Raw genomic sequence first — 14093 nt, 5'->3', positions numbered from 1 at the left:
AAATAGACCGAAGACAGTAAACAACTTCAGTCACATTTGATGAAACAATTGCCTAAATAGACCGAAGACAGTAAACAGTTCGGATGTCCTTATAAACAGACCAAATCATCTATCAACAGTGATTCTTGTAAAGCCCAATCCAAGGTTCTGTGTTAAGTAGCACAATTTACGTGCCAAAAAATTGTTCATTAAGTAATCCCAGGTTTATGTTGATGGCACAGATGAGCAATCAAGTTCTGTGTTCAAAGATGCTACCACATCTAATGATAAATCGACCACCCTCTTCAGAAACTAACAAAAATGATGGTGATTTTAGACGAGGGAGAGAAATGTTTCCGTCTGTGTATAGATGTGGACTTGGGGACCCCTGGTCAAAGACTGTGTCTATTTCAGATTGATTTTCTAAATAACTTGTTGACTTATCTGGGCTATGACTCTAATTGGAAGGTTTGGAGCCGTTCCATGCTTAGAATAGTATGTGCTTGACGCCCTGCTCAGACTTCAGTGTGAATGGGTGTCATTTTCCATGGACGTTATTTTGATATTGATGTGATTCTCATATCTGCTTTGTCTACAAACCAGAAGTGTGATCGCAAATGTTTTCACAGATGAATGAATGCATTTAGATCAGCCCTTGCCGAGAACTAAGGGACAAACAAGTTCTACAAGGGTCGTTGAATGAATATTCATAGTCTGGACTGAAAAGGATTCAAAGCTGTTATAAGAAGGAGCTAATAAATACAAATCAACTCAATACTTAATGATGTCATGTCATGATAAGGACAACAATTTTGCAAAAACATCCAGCATTTGAAATAATTCATGTCAGAACTTCAAGTCATGTGATAGCTAACCGAGTGTTAACCTGTTCCACCTCAGCCCCGAGTTCTATTCCTTGGCTGAATCACTATGCATTATGAATGACTTGCAGTGAACTTGTCGTACAAACTTCTGAATGAACTCTTACTTCTAATAAAACCACTGCAGAATAACAGAATGAATGATCTGACTAGTTTACATGATGGGGTCTAATTGTAATAGGGTCATTAGAGTTATCTCCCCTTAATTGTGAGATTGCTATGAAACAGATATAAAATCATCAATATTTAGGCATGATAGAAACCCTCTAAATAGTTTTCTACAGCTCCTAATATTGATGCCTTGACTAATGCAAAATCTTTCCAAATTAAAGTACCAGTGAAAATATTGAAAATAACAATTAAAAGTTTAAATCCTCATTACTTACACATGTAATTTAAACTTTCGAAGTTTATTCTTATCTTAGCGTGAACTCATCATTTTAAATAATTTCACTAAAGAGAATGTCATCAATAATTAAATCTCATAAGAAACACTAATTATTAACCATATCATGTTTCATCATCACATCTATTTTTACAGAGTTTCTGAAACAACAGTCTTTGCTTAACATTTTCTGTTTGTTTTTCATTTTCTGTGATGGATGTCCCTGAACTATTTTTTCCTTGCAGATAGTTTTAGATCGATGTTGTCATCATCAGCGTTACTTGCCCACTTTGTTAAATCCTCTGACACTTTTATGTTTATGATGTTGTTTTATTTTCTGTTGTTCTAATATGTTTCGCCTTTATTTCTTTCTTTCATGGCATGTGGGGTACCTTCTGGACCTTAGCCAGAGACTATGGTATCATGTTCGGTAATTATCGTATGTTTTCTGCATGTCGTCATGACGTCATGTAACAAATTTTATCGGAATGTTTGGTATGGATTGTTTGTGTCCATGGCATGGCTGTATGTAACCTGAAATGCAATTGGATGTGGCATAGATTCTGCATCCATCAAGATTACAATAGTTGATGTATTTGGCGCCAGTGGTTCTATTTCAAACATTTTAATCCACTTTGACCACTGACAAAGGGGAGCATACATGTTAACTCTACACAAATTATATTTGTCACTTTAGATAAGTTTTGTGCAGGAAACAAATGTTTGAAACTATTAATTTTCACAATTCAATTGCATACTCCTTCCAAACAAAGAAAATATGCCCAGTAAATGGTAGGTTGTATACACGCGGCTTGTAAAGCTACTACCAGATTATTTTGAAGTTGGTTGGGAGGCATATACTACAGCAAGGTGCTTAACATTATATATCCTGACTTTAGGGTATTATCTGATATCTTTTAAAATCAGTTCCACGAGTGACATGTTGGTCCTACTTTTTTAAAGAAAGATTTATTGATTGTATGGATTTTCTTTCGAATGGTCGTCAGCAATATAAAAACAAAACCACCTCCTTCAGTTACCATCTATTACATACATGTACTTGGGACTTCAGTCTAAGAAATGTTGTTTTTACAGAATTTTAATGTTTTAAGACATCTGACTTTGGCCAGACTTTTTGTATTTCTTGTTTTATGGATTTTTTGTCCTCAGAAAACATAAAGTCCGGAGGGATTTGTTTGTTGAAGCAACTGAGTAATATTCCTTCTAAATACCTAAAATGTTTTACTTTTAGCAATTTATGAAATGGTAGGGAGGTGGAGGGGGGTTGGGGAGTGGGGGAGGGAGCAATAACCAATAAAAAAAAAATTCTTTTTTCCTGTAAGTTTACATTTTTGGCCTACAGAAAGATCAAGATGTTTTGTATTTTCTTGATCAGGATTTTTTTTTCTTTTTGTCTTATGCTTGAAAGAATATGACTGGTAGATCCATTAGATGAGAAAAGTAATTGGTGTTATGATCCAAATGCATCAACTATGATTATTACATATGATTAGTTTTGAATTAAGATCTACTTCTTGTGGACTAATATCATATTCGTGTTCTTGTTGTTTAACATGTTTTATGGTGTCAAGGTTTATAACACAGTGCTTGTTGTTTGAACCAGGTCAAGTCACAGGCATTGATGTATGTACTGAATGAAATGTTTACCTCTCAATATTATCATATATAATATCTGGAATACTAACATTGTTGGTTATGTTTTATCATGGATCAACACATTGTAATTTGTAATAAGTGTTATTCCTTGTGATAGTGCAATACATTCATATCATAGATAAAATTTGAATAATTGTGAGTTTATTTTGGGATTAAATTGAATTCTCAAATATTCATGTTCATAATATGTTTCACTTTTCTAGTCACTTCTGTGTGATGACAGTCTATAAAAGTAATTGGGGTTTTGTTGATATAGATTTCTAACAAGTATTGGACCATCAGATGCTGTATAATGCATGAACTTGCTGCTCGAACAAACTCGTCACTAACCCATTCAAGTGTGACATGTTTTACTAACACTGTATGTATATTATGATATAGGTCATTAATGTTATTTATTGCAGGTGAAAAGAACAGTATCAATTTATATGATGTTTGTTGCAATGGTCATGTTTTGATTGTCATCGGTGTCTCATTATATACAGTACTATTTTCCTGATGACAGCATGTCAGCTATGTACTGTTTTCCTGAAGACACTTCACTATTTACAATTTTCTTACGACACTTCAGCATGTCTGGTATCTAATCTATTTGTTCCAGTTTTTACACATATACATGTTATCCAATTTGCTATTTTTCATGTAAAACTTCAGCATGTGTGGTGTGTAATCTTTTCCTTTTTCCAGTTTTTACACATATACACATTATCATATTTGCATTTTTCCATGTAAAACTTCAGCATGCCAATGATTGACACCCCATGTCCAAATACATACTATTTTACTTATTACTATTTAGCATGCCAATACATACTGTTTTACTGATGACTTTTCAACATGCCAGATATATACTGTTTTCCTGATGATGCCTATGATGTGGACACAGTGGATTCATTGTCAACTTGTACTGGACTGTAGCTCTTTTTTTCATTGCACAGCTGTTTTTTTTTGTTGAACAAGACCTGCAGATTATGATGTATATGGTAAAATGTTCTTTTATCTGTAATGACATGGCTGTGATTTCATGATGATGATGATGATGATGATGATGATGATGATGATGATGATGATGATGATGATGACTCAATTGCTATTTTAATGGAATACTTTGCCTTGCATAAAGTTGCAGCATGGAGATTATTTTTGATCGGACAGGTGTATCAAAATGGGACTAGCATGATCACTAGGAGCCCTATTAGATGAAGTGTATAATCAGACTGATATCTGCTTGACTGTGACAGTGTGTTAATGAAGTGCTCATAAAATATGTGACATGCAGGTTGTTCAATGGTAGTGAGCATGCACAAATACAAGGGGTCAAAAACTTCTTTTATATCAAAACTGTCCTTTCTGAAAGTGACAGGTGAAAGTCACAAATAAAATAATATCTTTGTACGCAGGAAAGGGAAGGTTGCCAAGTAGTCATTTGTTTGCCCAGTAATGCTGAATGCCCAGGGTTCAAATGCCAACAATAATCAAACTCAGTTTTGCCATCCCATGCCAAACCTTGAGTATTTGGCAGTATCAAACCTCACTCACTCACTCACACACTGAACTACCATAATAGGTATTTGCACAAAGTACCTGCCCATTGAAAAGAAAGTTGGGGTGCAGCCCCACGCCCTGTCTAAAGACAATGCATAAAAAGATCATACTCCTTGTTTCCTTACCTGTTGGATGTGGGATCGAACAAAGAATGGTAGGCTTGAAATAGTTATATACTGTATCTGCATGTGGTAATGTTAAATGTTATCTAGTTGGGTTTGCACTGTGATTGTCTGGATGTTTGTTTGTTGTTTAACACCGCAGGTCAGTAATATTCCAGCTATATGGTGGCAGTCTGTAAATAATTGAGTCTGGACCAGACAATCCCGTGATCATAAGCATAAGCATTCATCTACACTAGTAAGATATGGTGACATGTGTGACCCAACTCAGCGCGTCTGACCACCGGATCGCTGCTTACAAGAAGCATGGGTAGCTGAAGAATCCCACCTCAGATGTTCATGGGTGACATGTGTGACCCAACTCAGCGCGTCTGACCACCGGATCGCTGCTTACAAGAAGCATGGGTAGCTGAAGAATCCCACCTCAGATGTTCATGGGTGACATGGTACAAGAAGCACGACACAAACACACAAACGATTCTTGAAACTTAGCATCACCCCCATTTTATCATACCTCATGTACTCACTGGTGCATGTTTTTATACTAAGTAGTGCAAAAGTTAGGCTCATGGTTGTTTCTCAAGTTGTAATTTGATAATTGTTTTGTTTTATGCCATCTGCCATATTCCAGCTATATGACAGCAGTCCAGTGATTGACGTGATGAGCATCGATCTCATGATGCAGTGATATGCAGTCAGCACACTTGATTACCCTGATCCCTTTAATCACCTGACACCGATGGGGTTAAAGCTTTCCCTCCCCACACTGAAGACCTGTGAAGTATGAAGCCTATTTCTGGTGTCCCCTGCCGTAATATTGCTAGGATATTGCAAAAAGTGGCATAAAACTAAACTCACACTCTTACTCACCTCTTACGGGTTGCTGTTGATAAATTTTGATCCAGAGCTTTAAAGGTACCAATCCTATAGGGCCTGATGGGATGTTTTAATACCTTCACTTAAATCACACAGCAAGATGACCACAATTGCATTTCACAAAGTGAAATCAGCTCTGTGACTGTCAGAGGTATGTGTTACAGATATTACGTTCCTGGCTCCACCTTCTGTGAATTTTGTCTGCATCCTTCCAACTAACCAAAGAGTTCTCACCAGGTCAAAGCAACATGGTCCTGGGTTTGGGGCTGAGATGGTGGAACAATCTTTATTCTCCTTGATCTAGTAGAGAGCTATGGCTTGACAGGAAGCACTTGTTGTACCGCTTCATTACCTAGATTCAAGCCATCGATTTGTGTTCAACAATGCCAGGAGCCATTTTTCATCTTCCTATTGTCACCTAACAAAACACTGCTTTTCTATTCATTGTTTCTTGTGCAAACTTACAGGAAAATATTTCAGTACAAAGGTTCATGTCGTTTTGCAAATTATGAGTTCTTGCACATTTGACAAATTAGTTTTTAGTTGTCCATTACAGCAGATGGCCAATCATTGGAGACATGCAAAGAAACAAATTTGGGGATGTTTAATTAAGTTAGGTTGTAGTTTCATGCCTTTCAAGATCATCATGAGACCTTGCCCTTTATTGATTTAGGAAACAGTCTTCTTCAATTATCTAAATGGTGGAGATGCTTAAATAGATTTCTGTGCAAAATACCTTAAAATGTTTTTTACAAACATAAGCAAAGAATTTCTTTAAGACAAAAATGGTGTTCCTAATTTTGTGAACATCTTACCCCTACCAGTTGATCAGTTTCTGCATATAAGTGAAATAAATTTTTATGAATATTTCATAAATCAGAAATATTTGAATTTTAGAAGTGGTGTAATAGTTAATCGGCAGAATATTGGATGAAAGTTGTTACACAGACTAGAGTCATGAATAGCATTCAGTCAGAGTCAGTGAGTATGGTTTTCTGCCATTTTTAGCAATATTCCAAAATTATCAGTCTAAGTAAACTTCGTCTCAGTGTTATTTGTTACACTCCACCACTGAGTCTAACAAACCCTAGAAGAAGGTTGCATCAGGTAACTTTTGTGTGACCTATGACTGTCCAGTCAAACGCGAGACAGTTAAATAGATTTAACCAATCAGACAACACCTACTATGGATCAGAAGTACTTACGAAATATTAGCGTCACTGACACAGATCTCTCCACAAACAAAAATCCGCGTATAACACTGTTATATGACCCGCAGTATGTACAGGTTTCTGTTGACATTGTTACCATTAGCTAATATTTCCGCAAGCTGACATTCTTGAATATTGCCTAAAACACTATTTTCAGCAACTGTTTTTACTCAACGTTGTCATGGTTGTAATGCTAAATATCATTCGAAATCGTTCGGGTACGAACCCTTTTGAGATAAAGAGTTCAAAAGGTATGTGCAAATGTCCAAGCTCGTGATTTGGCAAGCTGTTTTCTGACTGGTCAGTCTCAAATATTTCAGTACAAAGGTTCATGTCGCTTTGCAAATTGTAAGTTCTTACACCTTTGACAAATTAGTTTTTAGTCGTCCATTACAGCAGATGGCCAATCATTAGAGACATGCAAAGAAACAAATTTGGGGAGTTACTCACTTTGAGGGGAATCAAACCCGGGTCTTCTGCCTGAAGTGCCAACACAGTAACTACTTTAAAGAAAACTATGAAACATGCTACTACTTGTTGCTCTGCCTGTTTGTTGTCATTAATGGTTCAAAGAAATGATGGTTGGTTTGAAATCACTATATTCAGTATCTGCATGCTGTAATTTTGATCATTTCCTGAGTGGTTTAGCCCTATTAAACTGTCAAAGTCCTCCCAGTGGTAGAAATACCAAACAGAAAGAAAATTGTTATGACACAAGCTATAATTATAAATAGCCCTCAATTAAGAAGCAGCATAGGTTATCTAATCACGCAGAAGCCAATTGACTCAGAAGAAGAATAAAGTATTTAGCCTTTGAAAGAATATTGCAGCAATTAAACTTCATGACATGGTGAGGTTTCATCCAGTGAGCCAGATCATTCATTTCGTCATGCACACCAACAGTAAAATGTCCATTCCAAGAAATGATTTGTTCATTATCCACCTCAGTTCTAGGATTTTCAGATGGTGGGCAATAAGTGTGAATACTCTTCACTCAAAGGTAAAAAGACGGTCCTATATTGAGGGTCTCATGTGATAGATATTTGATGGGTTTGGCAACTTCCTAGTCATGACCTTTCAAATCTTGCAGCTAGAATCGGATGTGGCTGATTCCTAATTATATTAACAGACACAGTTGGCTGATAGAAGGATCTCTGTATATCATCAGAAATTGACTTTGTTGGTGAATTCTGGAACCTGGTGCTTTTTGCTCTCCATTCATATTATTGAAAAGATCATTGGAATATCTCTTGTCATTGGTGATTGTATTAGTCTGAATGGACATTCACATGGGTGTGTTGAGTCCTTTCTCAAAAGTGTGAATTGTCAGATATAATTAATTGTGTCAAATGGGAATAAATCAGAAATTATGTGTTACAGAGTTGATATTTTCCCCTTACTATCATGATAATGATGAATTACTTGTTTTACTGTGAAAAATGCAGTACTGCATGAAGGTGTTCTGTTCAGATCAAACTCTTGTGTTTACATAGTGTAGGTCATACAAACTGTTATTTGATCTGCGATGAGTTTGGAGTGTTTTATGCTGAGGTCAGCAGTATTTCAGCTGTGTCATACCAACCAGTGGACAGCAAACCCCAGACACTTTTGGGATTCCAGGATGGAATTTGCCATTTAAACTCTTGGCCATTAAATTCGATCTGATGGTCTGACTCAGTGAGTGTGTTGGTGACTGGATGTTGCCATATCCAGATGGTACACATCCTTGCTCACAACATTGATCACTTGATTTTATGGTCCAGAGTTTGTTATCATTATGTACAAGCTCTTTGCTTGATCTCATCGATCAGTGTTTGAAGTCAAGCGCAAAACTTGGATCTGTCAAGTTTTTTAGCTTAATCAGACTGAACAGTGTTTGAAGTCAAGAGCAGCTCTCTGTCTGGTCAAAGCATAATAGCTCTACATGGCAGAACAATGTTTGAAGAGAAACACTCTGCTCTGTCAAGGCTTGACTGAACAGTGCTTGAAGAAAATATTGTTACAAATACACTTTTTAAGTAAAGATAAATCACAAAGTGATGCATTTTGCCAACATATGTTAATCACATTCTCATCATAAACCAACCTAAGTCAAATATAACATATTTTTATAATACCACTTAGAAAATACATGGTTAGCAGCTGTTTCAATGATTCATCAAATTATTATCATTATTATTATTATCACCCTTTTCTATGGGGTACAGTGTTTGAAGCTCATTTCTCGTGTCCTCTGCTGTAGTAAGTGGCATAAAACCGCACTCACACTCATACTCACACCCCAAGGCAGCTTAATATCCAACATGCTGATTGTGATAGTCTCTAAACTAGACACAGTCTAAAATCCTATATCAAACACTGTCACTAAATGAGAATTATAAGCTGTGTGAGAAAGCTTTCGCCTCCCCCACTGAGAGTAATCAGAGAACAGGCAAACCTATTGCTGACTTTATACAGCGAAATGTTCTCAAGGAGTGTCGAGTTAAGAGCATTTGCCAATTCCAATTTCCTTCAGTTTAAGTAAGAAATGGATTTGCAAAAGTTAGAAATGGTGAAATTCATTTTAGTAATTGTGGCTTTTTGTTGCCATGGTTACCAGTCCTAAATGTGAATGAGGAAAATACAGAAAAATGAAAATCATCGGGAAGTGATCATTTAGAATTTTTTCTTCCAGTGGTCTTTTTCAAATCATACAAATATAAACTGGCCAGTTGTTTCCGTTCATTGGAAGGATTTGATCTTAGAGTGATATTTACAGACACATTTGTTATGAGAAAAAGAGTTGCATGGAAGTGTACTTTTATCAACTCTGTTCCTCTACACTTGGACTGATTCATGGTGAGTGAGTGAGTGAGTGATTGAGTGAGAGAGATCGTTTTACCCAGCAATTAATCAGCTTTTTAGCAGTGGTCTGTGAATAAGCAAGTGTGGACCAGACTATCCTATGATCAACTTTATGAACATTGATCTATGGAGTTGGGATACGATGACATGGTTCAACCCAGTGAGCAAGCCTGACCACCCGATCCTGTTAATCGCCATGACAAGCATGGGTTACAGAAGATCAATTCTATCCTCGATCTTCTTGGATTATTGCATCCCTGCATTGCTTCTGCTGCCTTTAAAGTCACAGGAGGTTGGCATGCCTCATGAGAACAAAGCTTCAAGGACTCTACAAGGACAAAATGGTTGTCCTGCTGGCTGCACAAGAAAACCAAAAATAACAGTGTTTTCTTAATCTTCAACATAGGCCCTTGCTGTTGAATGAAATAATCATTGTTACCTGACTGAGTTTAAAATTTTTTGATCTTATGTACCAGTCAAGCCAGCTGATATTTGTTACTTAAGACAGTGTGAGGGAGCAAGTCAGTGAGTGTGTTTTTACACTGCTGGTAGCAGTATTTCAGCAATATCATGACAGCGGAAGTTGACTTCATACATATTACCCATGTTTGGTCTCTAACCTCGAGGTTACCCCATTGCCCCACCTATGATAGAAAGGTCATGCAATAAGACGGTATTGCTGCATGTAACATTGTTGACTAAATACATCCTCACATGCTACATGGTTTCAGCATCAGTAATAACTGAGGAAAATTTGTTTTGCAAACTCAAAATGACTTCAAAGGGAGGTAACTCTGATTACATGTATTGAGATTTCATCTTTAAGATAATTGCATCTTTCCTTTACTTCATGTTTGAAACTTGTGGATTGGAGTTTCTGGGATATTGAATCAGTTTGTCTGACGAACGCAAACATTGTGATGACACATCAAAGCCTTCAGTATGATTGCTTTCCTTCCCAACACCTTTTCAACAAAGTGTTTTGTTTGAGGGACAGGATGCCTTCATTTATTGAAGTACATGTACTTGAAAAAATTTTAAAAGTCAGAAAATGAATTATTGACTCTGCTGGGCCTTGTTTGTTGGGATCTCAGGATGCTGAGATTGTGTGTTATTTACCAAACCCCACCTAATTAATAAACATGCAAATTTATTGCATCACACCCAGTAATACTGTTTAGGTGTGACGCTTCACTTTGCTTTGCATAATGCATGTCATGGCACATTAAGGAATTGGATGGAAAACCACAGACCAAATTAGAAACAAAAACCAAATGCCTTTGTTGGAATAATGGCTTCATTTTTTATAGATTCCATTATAGAAATTTTCAGATGTTTCTTTTGACGCTGTGAATATCATGTCTCACAGTCACTGCCCAGAATTGTAGCAAACCCACAGAGCAAATAAAAAAACAAAATTCAATTGTCCGGAAGCTGTCATTTCGGCCTTGCTGGTGACGTACAGACATAATTGTATCATTCCGTTTGTTGCTCGTGTCGACTCAAGGACACTTCAGGGACAGAGAAAGTTTCTAAACTCAGACGCTCAATTTGATCATGAGGGTGACGCTAAAGTTGCATGGCATGATTGGGTGAATGGCATGATGAGACCTAGGGTCACGTTTATCTAGTTGATGAACTGCAAGCTTTTGTTTACTGGCACGCTTCCATTGGAACCTGCTGATGCATTTCAGGATCTTCAAGATCCTGGGGCTGGGGTAGCCTTTATGGTTAAAATGTTTGCACTGGTTTGATTCCCCACATGGATACAATGTGTGAAGTCCATTTCTGGTGTCCCCCAAAATAATATAGGTGGAATATCACTAAAAACAGCATAAAACTGAACTCACTAACTTACTCATGATCTTAGTCTTGTTCTGTGTTGACAGGACAGACAATATCTCCTATGTGGAGGAATGTCAGAGATTACTTCCGTCTGTATCCCTCTGGTAGTGCTAGGATGGAGTTAGCCCCTTACAATCATGGGTTGTGGTTATTTGGGGATTGCATGTTAAAACTGCTCTGTACGCGGTGATTATGCGGTAGAGCGTCTGCCTATGGATGTGACATTTGCAGTTATTGATGTTCATATAAAGTTAGGAAAAGTAAAACCTGGTGTAGTATTCTCATAGTTGTGAGATGTAGTTGTATGCCTTATAGCATCTGAGGTCACATGATGTAACTTGTGAACTTGCGTACTACGTCAGAATGATAAAGCGGGTGATTGGAACTACTCGCATGTCGTGTGTGTCCCTGAGCAGACATGGATCCCAAGAAGATACAACAATGGCGACGAGGATGGGATACGTCGTAATGCCTCAAGGGAAGGTGATATACATGCGACATGAACTATGTTAGTGATACGAACTCTCACTAATTGGTGGAACTTCTGAACAGAACTTTGTGTGAGAACTTTTGCACTCATGAAGACGCCATTTATTCTCGTGCATCACATGTATCTCGCCTGTCAGTGTCACGACTCACAGTATGTCGCAAGTTTTGTCTACAGCTGTCTACACCTTTTCAACAGCATGTGTTCAATGTGAATATTTATCATATTTGTCATCATGAACTGGGTATTGAGAACATTCTCCATATTTTGTTTAGTCGAACTTGTCTTGACTTTCATAAACCTTGACTTTGCCAAACTGTGTAAACAGTGTGTATCCAATATGGCTGAACCTGAACTAGTCGCAGCACCTGTGAACTTTAACGTACATTTACGTCCCCCGCCAGCTCTAAATATGAATTCCACTGATATGAGTAATGAATTTACTGTTTGGATGGAATCTTTTTCTATTTATGAGGTTGCCATTGGTCTAGAAACACAAGAAGATACAACACCTGGGAAGAGGTCTTTCTAGCAATAAGTAAAACCTGTCCCCCAAAAACAAAAACCTCAAATGTGGTTATTCTGGGAAAACAAGAGATGACCTAAAACGTGGGTCTGAAAGGTGAGTAGCCATGAAGGTCCCAGGGTAGAATAGGCCTTCAGCAACCCATGCTTGCCATAAAAGGCGACTATGCTTGTCGCAAGAGGCGACTAACGGGATCAGGTGGTCAGACTCGCTGACTTGGTTGACACATGTCATCGGTTCCCATCTGCGCAGATCGATGCTCATGTTGTTGATCACTGGATTGTCTGGTCCAGACTCGATTATTTACAGACCGCCGCCATATAGCTGGAATATTGCTGAGTGCGGCGTAAAACTAAACTCATTCACTCACTCACTCTTATGCAGATTCTTTGACACAGCAGATTTGTGCAAGATGTTTGTGGGAAACAGACACTGGCCTGCCAGCCTGTGGCTACTAAACATCCAGTGATGCCTGAAAATCTCCACAGTTACTGGTCCGACTGGCTAGTGAATGTTCATGAGGTCATTTTGTAAAGATATCCTTCTCTCCAACTTGTTACAATAAACTTTTAAATCATGCAGGATGATAGTGATAAAAATGTGAGCAGCTTTATGATGAAACCCATGTCTACATTCAAATTTCGGACAAGTGAACGACTTTGTGGGTCAGTAACTTTCAGGCAGAACTATTCTGTCTGATACCCATGAAGGTCCTGGGGTAGAAAAAGAATTCAGCAACCCATGCTTGCCTTGAGACCCGTGAAGGTCCCATGTTTGCCATATAAGGCGACTATGCTTGTCGTAAGAGGTGGCTGACAGGATTGGTGGTCAAGTTCACTGACTTGGTTGTCATCAGTTCCCAATTGCGCATATCAGTGCTCATGGTGTTGATCACTGGATTGTCTGGTCCAGACTCAATTATTTACAGACTGACGCCATATAGCTTGAATAGTGCCGAACGCAGCGTAAAACTAAACTCACTATTCTGTCTGACTAACAAAATTTTGAAATTCTTTTGCACACTTTCTGTGTAGATCCTGTAGTACATCCTGTGTGATGTAATGTCACTTTGTCGTATATAGTCGCAGTCAGCTGGCACATAGATAAATTGTCTCTTGCCGGTGTAAAACCCAATAAGCAGTGTCTTCCTATTCTTTCAATTTACTCAAATTGTTCTTTGGAGGTAAAAAAGTGTCATTCAGTCAAATCTCATTCTCAAAGAACTTCAAAGTAAACATCAGAATTAAAAAGCCACCAATCCAAAAAAGAACAAATCAACAGATTGACAACAAATTAAACAAATGTGTAAAAGATGAACCATGGCCACTAAGGCAATGATAATGTCTCTTATCATTTGCCTAGAGCCTCTGAATGGACCATTTGACTCGTGAAAGACACTATCCCTTAATAATCGGAAAATTGAAGAGACCAATTTTGAAGATAAACCCATTGGGCATACTCCTTACACTGCATGCCAGCCTAACATGATTGACCCTGGCTTCTTACAGGGTCTTTAGATGAACTTCTATAGGCCTCAAAGCAGAATCAACAGGGGCCAAAATAGCCCCATTTTGCAATCAATAGATCGCACTCCGATAATGCTATATATCCTTGGCAGGCAGTTGGAATATCTGGGCATGTTTGGCATATACAAGCATTAAAGGTTCAAGACTGCATAGTGATGTTGGGAGTTGTCCAGTGGGTATTGTCCCATT

The 14093-nt window shown here is 37.8% G+C and overlaps 1 protein-coding gene across 3 annotated transcripts in view; it reads left to right on the top strand.

Moving 5' to 3' along the window:
* Positions 1 to 14093, top strand: part of LOC137257768 (solute carrier family 12 member 4-like) — a 160742-nt gene that overhangs the window by 32107 nt on the left and 114542 nt on the right. For 2 of the 3 annotated variants that reach the window (XM_067795192.1, XM_067795191.1), the window contains exon 2: positions 1652 to 1675. The exons of the other annotated variant lie outside the window; for it this stretch is intronic. In XM_067795192.1, coding sequence (XP_067651293.1) covers positions 1652 to 1675 — 24 coding nt within the window. The remainder of the gene's footprint in view (positions 1 to 1651; positions 1676 to 14093) is intronic. 3 annotated transcript variants of the gene reach the window in all.

Source organism: Haliotis asinina, chromosome 12 (assembly GCF_037392515.1).
Source record: "Haliotis asinina isolate JCU_RB_2024 chromosome 12, JCU_Hal_asi_v2, whole genome shotgun sequence".
NCBI classification, from domain to species: domain Eukaryota; kingdom Metazoa; phylum Mollusca; class Gastropoda; order Lepetellida; family Haliotidae; genus Haliotis; species Haliotis asinina.
Note: the sequence above shows the minus strand (reverse complement) of the source record. Positions and strands in the feature narration are given on the sequence as shown.